This window comes from Myiozetetes cayanensis, unplaced genomic scaffold (genome assembly GCF_022539395.1).
Source record: "Myiozetetes cayanensis isolate MyiCay16 unplaced genomic scaffold, myiCay2020 scf7, whole genome shotgun sequence".
Lineage (NCBI taxonomy): Eukaryota > Metazoa > Chordata > Aves > Passeriformes > Tyrannidae > Myiozetetes > Myiozetetes cayanensis.
Genome location: NW_026087964.1, coordinates 33,360,374 through 33,373,636, shown reverse-complemented (window position 1 = coordinate 33,373,636; position 13,263 = coordinate 33,360,374). Strand labels below are relative to the sequence as shown.

The 13,263-nt window shown below is 34.7% G+C and overlaps 1 protein-coding gene across 2 annotated transcripts in view; it reads right to left on the bottom strand.

Moving 5' to 3' along the window:
- The window catches only part of GLRA3 (glycine receptor alpha 3), an 85,949-nt gene that overhangs the window by 52,350 nt on the left and 20,336 nt on the right, over positions 1–13,263 (bottom strand). For both annotated transcript variants that reach the window (XM_050337644.1, XM_050337643.1), the window contains exons 2-3: positions 12,725–12,852; positions 7,388–7,455 (exon numbers count right to left, since the gene is read on the bottom strand). In XM_050337644.1, coding sequence (XP_050193601.1) covers positions 7,388–7,455; positions 12,725–12,852 — 196 coding nt within the window. The remainder of the gene's footprint in view (positions 1–7,387; positions 7,456–12,724; positions 12,853–13,263) is intronic.

The window sequence follows — 13,263 nt, the reverse complement described above, 5'->3', positions numbered from 1 at the left end:
AGGAAACATCATGAGTTACATAATCATAACCTCAAGAGAGTTAATATTCTTGCATGATTGCAGCAAATTATGAAACTTTATAAACAGCATACCTCATATGGTGTGAACAGAGCTATGCAGTGATGCCACAATCTTATTTTCACATATCCTCAGATTTTCTACAATAGTGACTCAGTAGCACGCAGTTTGCAAATTAGTTATCTCCACAGCTTTTTCTGGATAATGCTGTAATTGCTGTATCAGGATATAGATTTTTAGGAACAGCCTACCTGATAGCTACTCTTCAAACAGGTTGAAAAGACTAATATGAAATGTGAAAGTAAGTAAGAAAATACTGGAAGGGATAGAAGTAATGCCATGGGCTTTCATAGTCATGGTTTTCCTTTTAAGTGAAAAAGAGCAGTCAGAGAAAGAAGAATCAATGTAAGCAAGCATAGGGAAGGGGATATAAGAGGTGTGAACTGTTCTCCAGTTTGGCTAGAAGATCAGTTGGCTGTAGGTAAACAAAGGATGTAAAAGGGGAAGACCTCATTGCAGACTACAACTTCCTTGCGAGGAGAAGAGGAGGAGCAGGCACTGATCTCTTTTCTGTGGTAACCAGTGACAGGACCTGAGGGAATGGCCTGAAGTTGTGTCAGGGGAGGTTTAAGCTGGATGTTAGAAAAAGATTCTTACTCAGAGGGCGGTTGGGCACTGAAACAGGCTTGCCAGGGAAGTGGTCACAGCACCAAACCTGACAGAGTTCCAGAAATATTTGGATGATGCTCTCAGGCACATGGGGGTGGTCCTGTGCAGGACTACGACTTGGACTCAAGTATCCTTCTGGGTGCCTTCCAGTTCAGCATATTCTGTGATTCTGTGTCAATTTAACTAAAGGCTAAGTCTCCCTTGGAATGAAAAATAAAGATTCTGGAAGAATCTTTCTTAAGGTTGTAAAGAAAATGTTCAGATTTTTAGGGAGCATTAGAACAGGTGATGAATAGTATTACAAAGCAAAATTGTCTGCAGCAGAAAGAGCTTGTGCTGATGATGTAGAAGGTCACTTCAGGTCTTCTGTTGCTAATAGTCGCAGTAAGTGTCTGTGAGGAAATGAAAATCTTTGTCTATAAATTGGGCTACTCAGCTTTCTGTACTGTACAAAGTGCCTTGTAAAATATTTAAGGATGCTTGTTAAAATGGACCAGAGAGAATGACAAAATTATTAGTTTTAGTATGTCTGGAGGAACTCATTATAACACTTGTTCTGCTAAATATTTATCTATTTTAGATGAAACACAACAATGACTTGTAGGCTTAGAGTATTAAGGTAACTGTAGGCCTGGATTTCTTCTGGAATTTCATTCTGGAATTATTCAGCCTAAACACTGTCTATTTTTTTTTTTTTTAAGTCATTTATAAATTGGAATCCAAAAGAAAAATTGATATTTCTCTTACTTTTTCAGAGCCATCAAAGGAGCCTAAAAAGCTAGAGTTATTTCCAGAGAAAAAACTCAGAGATGCCAGGAAAGAATACAGCAATATCCTCATTTTATAATAGAGAAAGAGGTTAGGAAAAGTATAGAATAGTATGATCATTTTCATAAGCTTCACAGAGACCAGTGGATAAACACAGTGATAATCTTTGTTCTCACTTCTGACTTGTGTAAGGATAATTTTCAGTGTTAGTAGGAAAAGAGATTTCCCTAGATTTGGAAATTTAGCTATTAGTACTTGATAATTATCATATGCTTTATCATCTGTACTATCCTCTTCTATGTGTAGCATCACTCAGCCTATCCATTAGCTGCACTATCACAGTTTATCAGCAAATCAGACACCTGACTGTCATGTTTTTATGCAAAACTTTGAATTAGTCTCATTTTTAATAGGCACCTGACTCAACTTGTGTTAGCGATATGCAGTGTGTGCCCTTGATCACCTATTGCAAGCAGCTGGTACCATGTCACACCTTGCAACTTGGTGAGATGAATGGGAGATGGTTGCACTGTCTTTGCCTAGCACTTTCTTGTTCCTCTCTGCTTCATTATGCTGCTGTGCTGTTGTACAACCAGTCAGCATTTTACTTGGTATCATCCACCACACAGTATCTGAATTCCAAGATTCGCTTCCAAAAAGTTATCCTAGACTGAAAGTGTCAGAGCAGAAGTGCACAAAAAAAATGTTTTCCATTGCTGCTTGTAAAACCAATCAGTATAGAAATTATATTTTTTTAAAATTTGAAAAAAGAATAATTATGCTATTTGTTTGATAATTCATATGTTGTATATATTCTAATGTGCTCTTCCAAGGATACTTTGATTGCATCCTAGAGAATTTCCTTATAATATGGAATAAATACTGTATTTCAGGAGGGGGATGATATCTCTGCTTAGAATGTAGATTCAGCAGAGGGATTTGCACGGATTAGTCTGGACATGTAAGAAACTGGACAGCTGCAGACCCACTAGAATTTGTAAAACCTCTGTCTAGTCCTGACTCTTTGACCCAGGATCAGGGTGGCAGAGGCAAGTTTATAAAAAATAAAGAATGTTAAGTAAACTGTCTTCCGAACTTGTACAAGAAAAATCAAGTTTTCTATGTTGTGATAGAAGGGAGTTAATTCCCAAATATGGAGAAAAAATATATTTTTTTTAAGTTTGAACCTGTAAAGTAGCCTTTATAGCAAGCCCTCACTTTCACACATCTGAGATAAAAACCATAGGTGTTTCTTCCTGCCACTTCAATACTGACACTTTGCTATACAGATTTTTCAGCGTATTTTCACCAAAGAAAGGCATATATTTTAATGTATTTGAGACAATAAACTAAGTGATTAATCAGAGGAAAAATATTTGGTGCAACTCTTCAGCATTAAGGTTTATAATGTATACAAGTGAACACTTCTTCCAAGCACTCTATTGAGATACAGCCTAGAGTAGGTACAATAGAACATAAACAGAAATGCTTACTTGAAAGAAAGATGAAGCTAAAGAAATTAAAGACCTGTGACTCCTGAAAGGAGAGTAATTATGACTGCATAAAAATGGGTTAATGCGGTTTAAAAGCACATTTTATTTGTACATGCAAGACAATCTCATTAGTGGTGGGAGTAGAGAAAAATCTATCACCTGCTTCCTATCAACATTCAGTTCTTTTCAGACTAAACCAAGAAATACCCATGAGCAACCACATGGCGAGACCAAATTAGAGACATATGGTTTTCAGTGTGTTAATTGTCTGCACTCTTGTGATTTGCCATTAGGTCTCTCAGTGAGCTTCCCTTTCAATACACTTTTAGCATATGCATTATGCTAAGTGTATTAACACACACTTTGTAAAAATTGCTGTAAACCTACATTAAGATCAGTGTTGTACCTTTAAAACTCAGACAACCTTGAGCAAATTGGTCAGTCATATCTACTAAAATAAGGGCAGACTTTTTTAGTATGGCCTACTATTACCCAATAGTCAAACTGTTCTGTAGCCTTTGTTTTGTGTATTCAATATTCTTATTCCGAGTATCTGCATTTGAAAATGTTGGCATTGATATTGCTCTTACCCTGTAAGACTGAATAATCTGTTCTTTTTGTTGTGTTGTTGGTAATTGCCAGCAATATATACACCACACTGCTCTTAACTATCAGGAAATCTTCTAGCCTTAGGAGGTACAGTGAAAATACAAGCTGGGCACAGCTTGAGCTACAACAAAACTCTGTAAGGAACTTTTCAGGATATTGTGATAAAAGCCAGAATTTTCCAGTGCACCAGTAAGAAAGCAACTTGGTTTTCTGTAGGATATGGTTCCCATATTACCAATACATATTTAACTTTACATTACCAAGCAATCCTACTGATTTGTCTGATTTTTAAGGTTATGTGCACTTAGGTACATCACTATCTCAGGTGAAAAACTTCACATGCAAATTCATGTTAATTATGTTAATTTCACATAATAAAAATTGTAATTTTATTCTGGTCTTCCGTATTTTTTTAATCTTTTATTCTTTCAGATTTCTTAATCCTTATGTGAAAAAGCCTAGAATAGTACAACATGTAAAATATGAAAGACTGGACCTAGGTTTTCCTTTATATGTGTGAAGCAATAAGAATTTTACTTAGCTAGAAGATGAGTAGGAAATCCTCACTTTGTGAATGCCATTGAGACGTGCACAGAAATGGTACTACCATTCACTTCAATAGCACAGAAAGATTGGCAAGGTTGGATCCTTCATGGTGCCAGTGACAGAAGTTTGTTTAAGGGGGTTTTGAATTATATGGTTTACTTTTTTTTTTTCCTGCCTCCTCAGAGCATGCATCACACAAACTAAATTCCTCATATGATCACTTTAAGTCATGTAGGTTCAAGTAGAATCACAGCTTCCTAGCAAGAGGTGGCATATCTCTTCCCTGCTATGAACCATCTGATCTGTCAGACAGAGAACATGAAATAATTGTAACCCATATCTAAAGGAAGAAATGTAAAAAACAAAAGGAAAAAAAAAAAAAAGAAGAGAAAAGAAAGAACCAGTTTACAGAGTTAACAAGCTGTAAGGCAAATTAAGATAGAATTGTCTGTCTCTCCTGAGCTGTTAGACCATGTGTGGATGACTTTAAGAGAATCTTCTTGCCTAAGAGACACACTATGCAGTTCCTACTGCACACTGACAGATTCCTTGACCTTAGTGAGAGCTATTAAGTTCAGTAATGTGAAGTTGGCACTGGGCTACTTTTCGACCGATGCGGGTTTTTAACCCCTTGTTTTTCTGTGACTGTTTACTGTGTTATACACTTCCGAGGCAGCAGAGGGAGCTCAAAGATTTTGGTCATCAGCGAGAGCACCGGAGAGGCAAGGAGAGAGACTGACAGTGCCAAGGGGAATTACAGTGAGAGGGAAGGTGGCACCTCGATGTATTCGTACTTCTTTAGAGCTAGGAGATTATACGCATATCCCATTATCAGCTGTTTAAATGCGAGGTATCACTTAGTGGCCAGGTTTTATTTTGTACCTGTTGCTTATTTAACCTGTTCTGTTTAGAGTTTAGTAAAATAAATATTTATCAAGAATATTAAAAGCCTTTCTTGAGTCTAAGAATTGTTCTAATGAATCATTGTATGCATAAAGATTTATAGCGGATATCAGGACATAGGTACCTGAATTTTAAGGAGTGCAGTAAATAAGACTGATAAAATAGTGACAATTGGTGAAACATCGAACTTTGATGAATTGACTTCTGTTAAACCATGAAGAAATTCAGTTTCTAAAATAATGCAAAATGATTTTCATTGTCATTTTAAGATAGATTTTAATGTTTTTTAGAAGTTCGCTTTCAGTGTTGGGGAGAATTAAAGCTAATAAAACATACAATTAAAGACAAAAGCATTTGCTCTTCTGCAAAGCAAGATCTGAGTCTCTGAGAGGTCAACAGCTGGTGACAATAAGCAGAAGTCTGTTTCGAACTTTATCAGTGAGTACATCATAAACAGAATACAAACATCATGAAGGTCAAAGTTGTGTTTAAGGGCCCAGTTTTTGAATACGTATAATCAAGGGAATGAAAAACCTTGTGGTTCTGACCAGATTTGGTATTTTCTATAATATACTACCTGGAACTGTTTGTTGCAGGTCAGGTAGTTGTCTATCTTGACTGTTCTAATCTGCTTTCAAGGTAACACCATACAGAATGTAGTTTCATTATAAAATAGATGTATTGTACTAACTTACGAAGTGGCACTGAAAGGAAATGTTTATAATTCTCTGGGTTTGGAGAGAAAATACACTTCAGATGTGAACTCAGCCATTCTCTTCCCAAATTCAGGACAATTTTTGTAAGTGATAATAACTCCAGTTTTCAAGACATCCTTTAAATAGTGATGTAGTGGCTGGATCTTGGCACTTTATTGACCCCATGCTCTGTCTCCTGTTTTGGACCAGATTCACTCATCCAGACATCATAAAGTAGCTGCTGAACACTATTCTAATAATGTGGGCATTGCTTAATCCTCTGATTGAACCTGAATAAATCTCTTTAGATGCCATGTCAATCTGTTTAGGATTTGCAATCTGGAAAGGCCCCCAAATACAAATTAAAGTCATTTTTCTAACTGGAAAAAAATCATCTACTTCTCTCACAAACCTCTACTAACATATTCCAAGGTAGGTAAAGATCATGCAGTTGTTAATATTACTTTGGACATAGGGAATGTAAATATTTCACTTCATGAATGTGTCTTATTGTTCTCCTAACTACAGGTCCTTGGTTACATTAAGTTGTTTTTTTGGTTAGTGTTTTTTTGTGTTTTTTTTGGGGGGGGGAGTTGTGTTTTTTTTTTTTTGTTTGTTTGGGTTTTTTTGTTGGTTGGTTTAGTTTTTTGTTTTTGTTTGAGTTTTTTGTTTGTTTGGTTTTTTGTGGTTTGGTTTTTTTTGGTTCTTTTTTTTTTTAACTATATTGACTATTTTTAGTCTCTATTCGGTCATTCCAAGTACAACCCTGAAACTACTGGGATTTCAGAGTATTTACTATATTTAGATCTTACAAACTCACACAGTTCTGTCACTTCTCTGTATTTTAACCCTCTCCGTCCCCAGATTACTATGTAACTGGTTTCAAAGAGGTATTTTTGCCTTTCTTCCAAAAGATGTGAAGCAACTGCATAGAAAATGAATGCCTATATGTCCCCTCTAACCAAATTCTAATGATTAATTTTGTGCTCCAAGTTATTAGCATACATGTTTCTCCTGTTAAATGAGATTATCCAAGGGTTTTTTGTCAGTTCACACTTCAATATCTACTTTTACTACCTTTAGACTTTGACCTCTTTTTCTCCTTATTGTCTTAAAATGTCCAATATTTATTTACTCTATCATATGCCTTTCTTTACTAGACAAATTGTAAGCATATGTACAAAGGCATGCAATCCACTTATATTTACTCAAGTTTTATATATGAGTTCAAAGTTTTAGTTATTCTAGTATCTCTGTGCAATAGCTTTATGGAAGAAGGACTTTTAAAATAAAGTATAGATCTCCATATTCACTGTATATAATGAAATTACAAAACATTATGAACAAAGCAACTTAATGCATTGGCATTTTTGAGATTAGAAAAGTGGAACACTATAGAAATTAGTATCTATCTAATAATTATTTCATTACAACTGTCAAATAAAACTTATAGAGAAATATATTTAAAAAATCAACTCTTGGCTTTACTTTTACTTCTGTGTGATGGTATAAAGATGGACTTTTTGTTATAAAAAAAATCAATTGCCAAATTAGATGTTCTCACATTCTCAGAAGTGAATTTCCTTCTTTGTTTAGTTTCAGGTGAAGAGAAACCTTAGGTAGCTTTAGAGCTTCTGGAACATATTTAATTCAAACTTTAAACATTGATTGGTTAAAATATCTTACCATGGTTGTCTCTGCAATGGATCCAAAGCTGTTTATAAATATGTTGCATGTGACATTAACTGGAGGACCTGCAAAAGAGAAAAAACACCAGTCCCTGTTCCAGAATTTTTGCTTATTGAGTGACAGTAAAGTATAAACCATTATTAAACAATGTTTACTGACTTAGGAGGAAATAACGCAACATTCCCAACTTACTTAATACATGATTAAATTGAATGGTTTCTAACAAATTTCCTTTTGATTTTTCTCAAAGGTACACTACTTGACTGGCCAGTTTTAGAAATCAAAAAAATAGACAGAGAGAAAGTTCAGTATAAACTTGCACAGATGGTTCTATGAAGAAAAAAAAAGCAACATCCAATTTGAAATATATAGTAAAGATATTGTTATGTGTGTTTCAGTGAGAATGCACATCACTTCTCACAACAATTCAGAGGAAAAAGTGACTTTCTTCACTCAAGGCAGCTGGTACCTTTAATTTTATTTGTCATCACTGGGAAAAGAAATGCACTAATGTTGCTCTTATCTCTACTGCTTGCAGGAAAATTATTTAGATTCTATTCCCTTTCTCTTAAGATTACACCACGGTTAAGAGTCCATTTAAACTGAATTCTCTGCTACCATGGGTCTTCAGTCAACTGTTGTTCTGTTTATCTTGCATTTTGAAGTATCACTAGTGGTAGAGCAGTCATTATGATAACTGAACAATGAATTGCCTCTTCACAGAAAAGAGTTTAAATTATTTTTCTAAAAGTCTCTTTAAAGATGTCATTTTCTTCATTATTTCTTATAAATTTCAGTCTGTGTACAACAAAAACAAGCTTTTCCATCACAAATTTTTTTGTTACCTTTCTACAACTCAATATTCTTAAATCAATAACCCAGTTCAGCATTGTAGAGCCTGGATTCTTTTTGTAGTTGTAAGTAGTCACTAACAATGAAAGATCTGTATCTGGAATTTGAGGACTGGTCTTACACACTTTCATGTAATATTTCTCTTTTAGGATCACTGAAGTAAGAAACCACTCTGCCTCTACTGTAGTTTGCAAATAGCAAAATCAAACATGACCAATGAAATATCAGAATGTCTATCATGAATTCTGCCAACGTGACACAACTTGGAACATCCAGCTTTCTTTCCTCAAGGCAATAATTGTTTTGAAGTGCTGCATAGCACTTGCAACAAAACATTTCAACATGTACTTCAGTCTTTGTAAAACACAAGACTACATCAATGGAGCAGAATTCTCAGGTAAGGAGGTAGCACTTGCAGTCACTTTGATATTCAGTTAATTATTTAGAATTGTTGAGCATATACAGTACTTCTTAGAACTCAGTAGAATCTTTACATGCACAACCCCTGAAAGGATCAAGGGAAAAAGAAAAACCAGGAACTGCCAGGGAGAAAACTGTACTTCCTGCTAATGTTAGTTAATTTGTTTGCAAGGCAGCTTTCCTTTCAAACACTTCCATGTTGTAGTACTTGCCATCATTTCAAACTTGATGTGATACTATTTTGTTTAAAATAGTACCATGCTTTAAATATAAGTTTGCTTTTATTAACAAAAAGCCCTACATTATTACAGCACTGAAGCCTAATTTCAAAAGCAGCATTGCAATAAAATAGTTAATATCTAGTTAAAAGGAGCACAAAAATAGAAGCTAAAAGTAGCTTGCAAATGGTTTAGAGATAATTTAAAGATACTGTGCTGTGAGTGAAAATGAACTTCCCAAAATATGGTCAAAAAGAAGCACAAATGAGAAACTGTAAAAGCTGAAAGTCATATTCAAACACAGGAACTCAGACAAGTTGAAATAGATTAAAGAGAGGGAGAAAAGAAATAGAGTGAAACTCACTAGAGACAGAAAAGCCAACAATGATAGCTATCTACAAGGCGTTAAAAATAGAATCCTGCCAAGATCTGGAAGGTGAAACATGATGATTAAGGTATAAAAGTATCCATGAAAGTGCAGAATGTCAGAGCAGCAGACTAAATGAAGTCTTTGTAGCAGCGTTTGTCTCCAATTGCCAGCTGTGTCAAATACTAGAGCCATTCTGATGGAAAATTTGTATGAGGACTGTAGAAGACGTTCCAGACTAAGTGAACAGGAGAAACTGTCAGGGTGAGGTGATATAAACCCAGACATGATAAAATCCTTTGAAAAATTGTGGAAATACGGATCACTGTGAGTCAGCTATCACCTGTATCAATTTTATAATCAGTGGAAATGTGTACCATGTCCAGCATGTATCACTTGAATTAAAAAACCCCAAAATTTCAGGTATGATGGTGGATGACTTTGACAATGAACTTTATCCCTGTAAACCTTCTTTCATTACCAGCCAAACAGGCAGAACTTAGGAAAACTTTTATGATTAAGATATATAGATTATTATTATCATGAACTTCCATCTTGAATACTTCAAATTTTCCTCTTTGTCTGCCTCATAATTAGGAAGAAAAATATCAAAAAGTCAGAAGGATCAAAACTTCTGTGACAAGCTGCCACACAAAGCCAACTTAAGAAGAACAGGACCCTTCACATTGGAAAAGGTATACAGTCAGGGAGTAATATGTAAGTATAAAAATCTGTAAAGGTCAAAATGAAGTAATACCTTTCCTCCATTTCTCAGTATGTCACGTGGCAATAAGATCAGTAAAATAAGACCAAAATTTAAAGCAAGCAAAAAAGGATACTTTCCAATATTACAAAACACAAAGGTTTTATTGACAGAAAATAACAAAAAGGCCAAAAGTATAAACAGCTTCCAGAAGTGATCAGAAGAATATATGTAATTAAATCCCTTTTTTTTTTTCAATTACCTCTTGGCTAATTACTGCTGAATAATATTTGTCAATACCAAGGCAAGTAACACTTTATATTTTTCTCTGTAAAGCCACAAATTCCTACCTTAGTATTTCAATCTTGCAATCTGGCCTGTATAGATTCAAAATATACTATACTCCTGTGTCAATTTATTTCCAAACATCTTGAGGCCATGACATTTTCCACACATGGGTTACATAATTTGTCCAAATTCTGAAACACAATGAAGTACTTCCCATATTTTCAGGAATGGATATAGTCTGCAGTGTACAAACTGAGTAAGAGAAGTACCTTGCTGTAGGTTTGATGTAAGGGGGAAAAAAAGGTTGGAACTCGAACAAAGATTTTACAAGAGTTCTTAATATTTTGTTTTATGCCATAACTGAATTAATACTGTTGTCTCTGTTATTTCTGTTGAACAAGCACTGATATGCAGAATTCCTTATGCAAAAGCAGAGCATTCAGACAAAACATACAATCATGTGTTCTTGACCAAGATTTATTATTACTATAATGGGTAGCTAAAAAGCTCATGTACAAAGGAATTATACTGGAAGTAAAAATTATTTTAAATGATTGTTTGAATTCTCTTATTTGTACTCATCCTCTTTCTTTAAAGCTGTTTCTAGATTATAAACTCAAACAGGCATTAAGCCCCAGCATTTGCTCTAGGAGTAACACAACTAACCAGAAAGTGGCAAAGTCACTTAAGGAGATACTTATTCTTAGTGGTAGATCTGAATCATTCTGGGCAGATTTGTTCAAACCACATAGCTGTCTAGAAGATTTAGAATGTGCACTTTTTGAAAAAGTACAATGTCAAATTAGGTTTTGTCTCTTTAAGTTGCAATAGTTACAAAACAAGGCTCCAAGTCCTTTGAATTATGCTTTCAAGAAGTACTTCATTGAATTTGCTAATCTCTAAACCATCTGCCTATTCTTCACTGTAGGCTCATCAGAAGATTGTCATTGCATACTGTCCAGGTCAAACTATACAATCCAATCCCCAAATCAACTAGAGGCGTATTTGAAATTCCATTGCATGTTTATAATTTTCTGAGAAATATCAGATCACTAACGTAAAAAAAGCAAGGCATTTCCAGCTGCAGGAAATCTTGGGTAATAAGTTTATTTATACAGGACCAAATGTTTATGGTTTATTGATGAGGAAGTAATTTGGCAAATTGCTGGCATGGTCCTTATGAATCAGATGGGTGAACTGTAGCAAAACCAGCATATAGCAGTGGCTTTATAGTCAAAATAATTTAAGTTTCTGGGACTTATAGATGTCAAAAAATGATGACATTTGTTGCTGAATAAGAATCAAGATGGAAAGGCAGTGACAGATGAATTACAGGAGAAAGGACTGCCAGCGTGAAGGAAAATTTTTGTAGTAAACATGACCTGCTTTGTAGTGAAATATTAGAGCTAAGAGAATCTCTTGGACTCAGGAAGTTAGGCTAAGGCAAAGAATAATATAATTTTTAATTACAATAGGTTTATTCTTTCAAAACACTATTTATATTCTGGATAATTTAAAGACTGATAGTTTGTTTAAAGATTCAGTAATAGAGTTAAATATGGTTTCACTATATTACTGGAACTCCTTCTTTAAAAAAAAAAACAACAACAATCGAATTTACCTAAACTTCCCAGACTGTGAAAACTAGAACGGGTGATGTGTGTTCATAAAAAACTTTTGCATGTTCATATAAAAATATAGTTTGTGGAGTCCTTCATTAAATACTCTACTTTAGCATGCCTGAGTCTGGATAATATGATTTATATTAAGACCCTTGGAAGATGTAATGATTTATTTTCAAACTTTGGACTTTCAGTCTTCTTTGAATCTCCTTTGTCTTGTTTGAATCTTCTTTATGATAAGTGCATAAAGAGCACATGCCAAAAGACAATTGCAGGTATTGAGAACTTGCAGTTTCAGCAGAGAACTGAGAACAGGGAAAAGAACGAGAGGGAAGATGGTCCCTTTGGGATTTCAAAGCACAAGTGGGGTACAGGAGTGAAGAATCTAATTTGGTGATAGAATTGATAACTAAGAGAAGCTCTCTTGAGTTTGACTCTTATGGTCAAGTCCTTAATACACTCTTCCTTTTAGTTAGAACCAGGCAGATATGAAGATTTGGCCTATCTTTCACAGAACTTGCTTTCTGGACTGTTTCAGGCTATGGTAGTCCAAGGTGGGAATCTGAATCCATTAGCAAGCATTTCACAAAAGAAAAGAAAACAACAAACTGTATTAGGCAATTGAAACCTAATGATAAGCTAAATTTACATAAGGCCTGTAATTGGGCAGCTGTGAAAGTGACAGGGGTAAAGTTTATTACTACTGAAATGAACTGTCATATATACAAAAGAAAGGCAAAAGAAAGCACCTTTTAATTTTTTTTCAGTGAATGTACTTTGTTTTCATATTTGTCCCAGAAACTGCACTTGTGTGAGCAGTAATATTGAAACACTGAAAACCTGAAAGCTTAGTTTTGAAATTACCTTTGAAATTTGGTCTGATCCTTGCATCGTAGCCTGACATCCTACCCATTAGCTTATCCAGGAAATCCGATGGCGACATTGGCATGCTACGAGATCTTGCACTGTCCGTTTCCTTTGTGGCTACCAAGCTAACAGTAGGGAAAAACAAACAAAAGAACCATTTGTTAGAAATTTTGTTAGGGAAACTTTATTTCTGTGTAGAAAATCATAGTTCATTTTTGTATGAGCAGGAAAACATAAAAATTTTATTTTGCTAAGCTGAATAGATTGCTGTTACTTCCTCCTCAGAACTTCTAAAGATGAGTAACACGTTCAGTTAACAGTTATCAATCCATTATCACAGAGCTAAATAATGTAATCCACAGAAATATCTGGGTAAGTGGAATGTCATATTTTGGAGTCTATTTTAAGACTGGTCTGTTTAAGCAGGTGTGGTGTAACAGAAGCCTAGATCAGGAAAAAAAAAAAAAAAAGGTAAGGATTTTGAATAGTGCTAATATCATCAGTTTTTGTTTTATTTTGATATTTAAGCATAATAA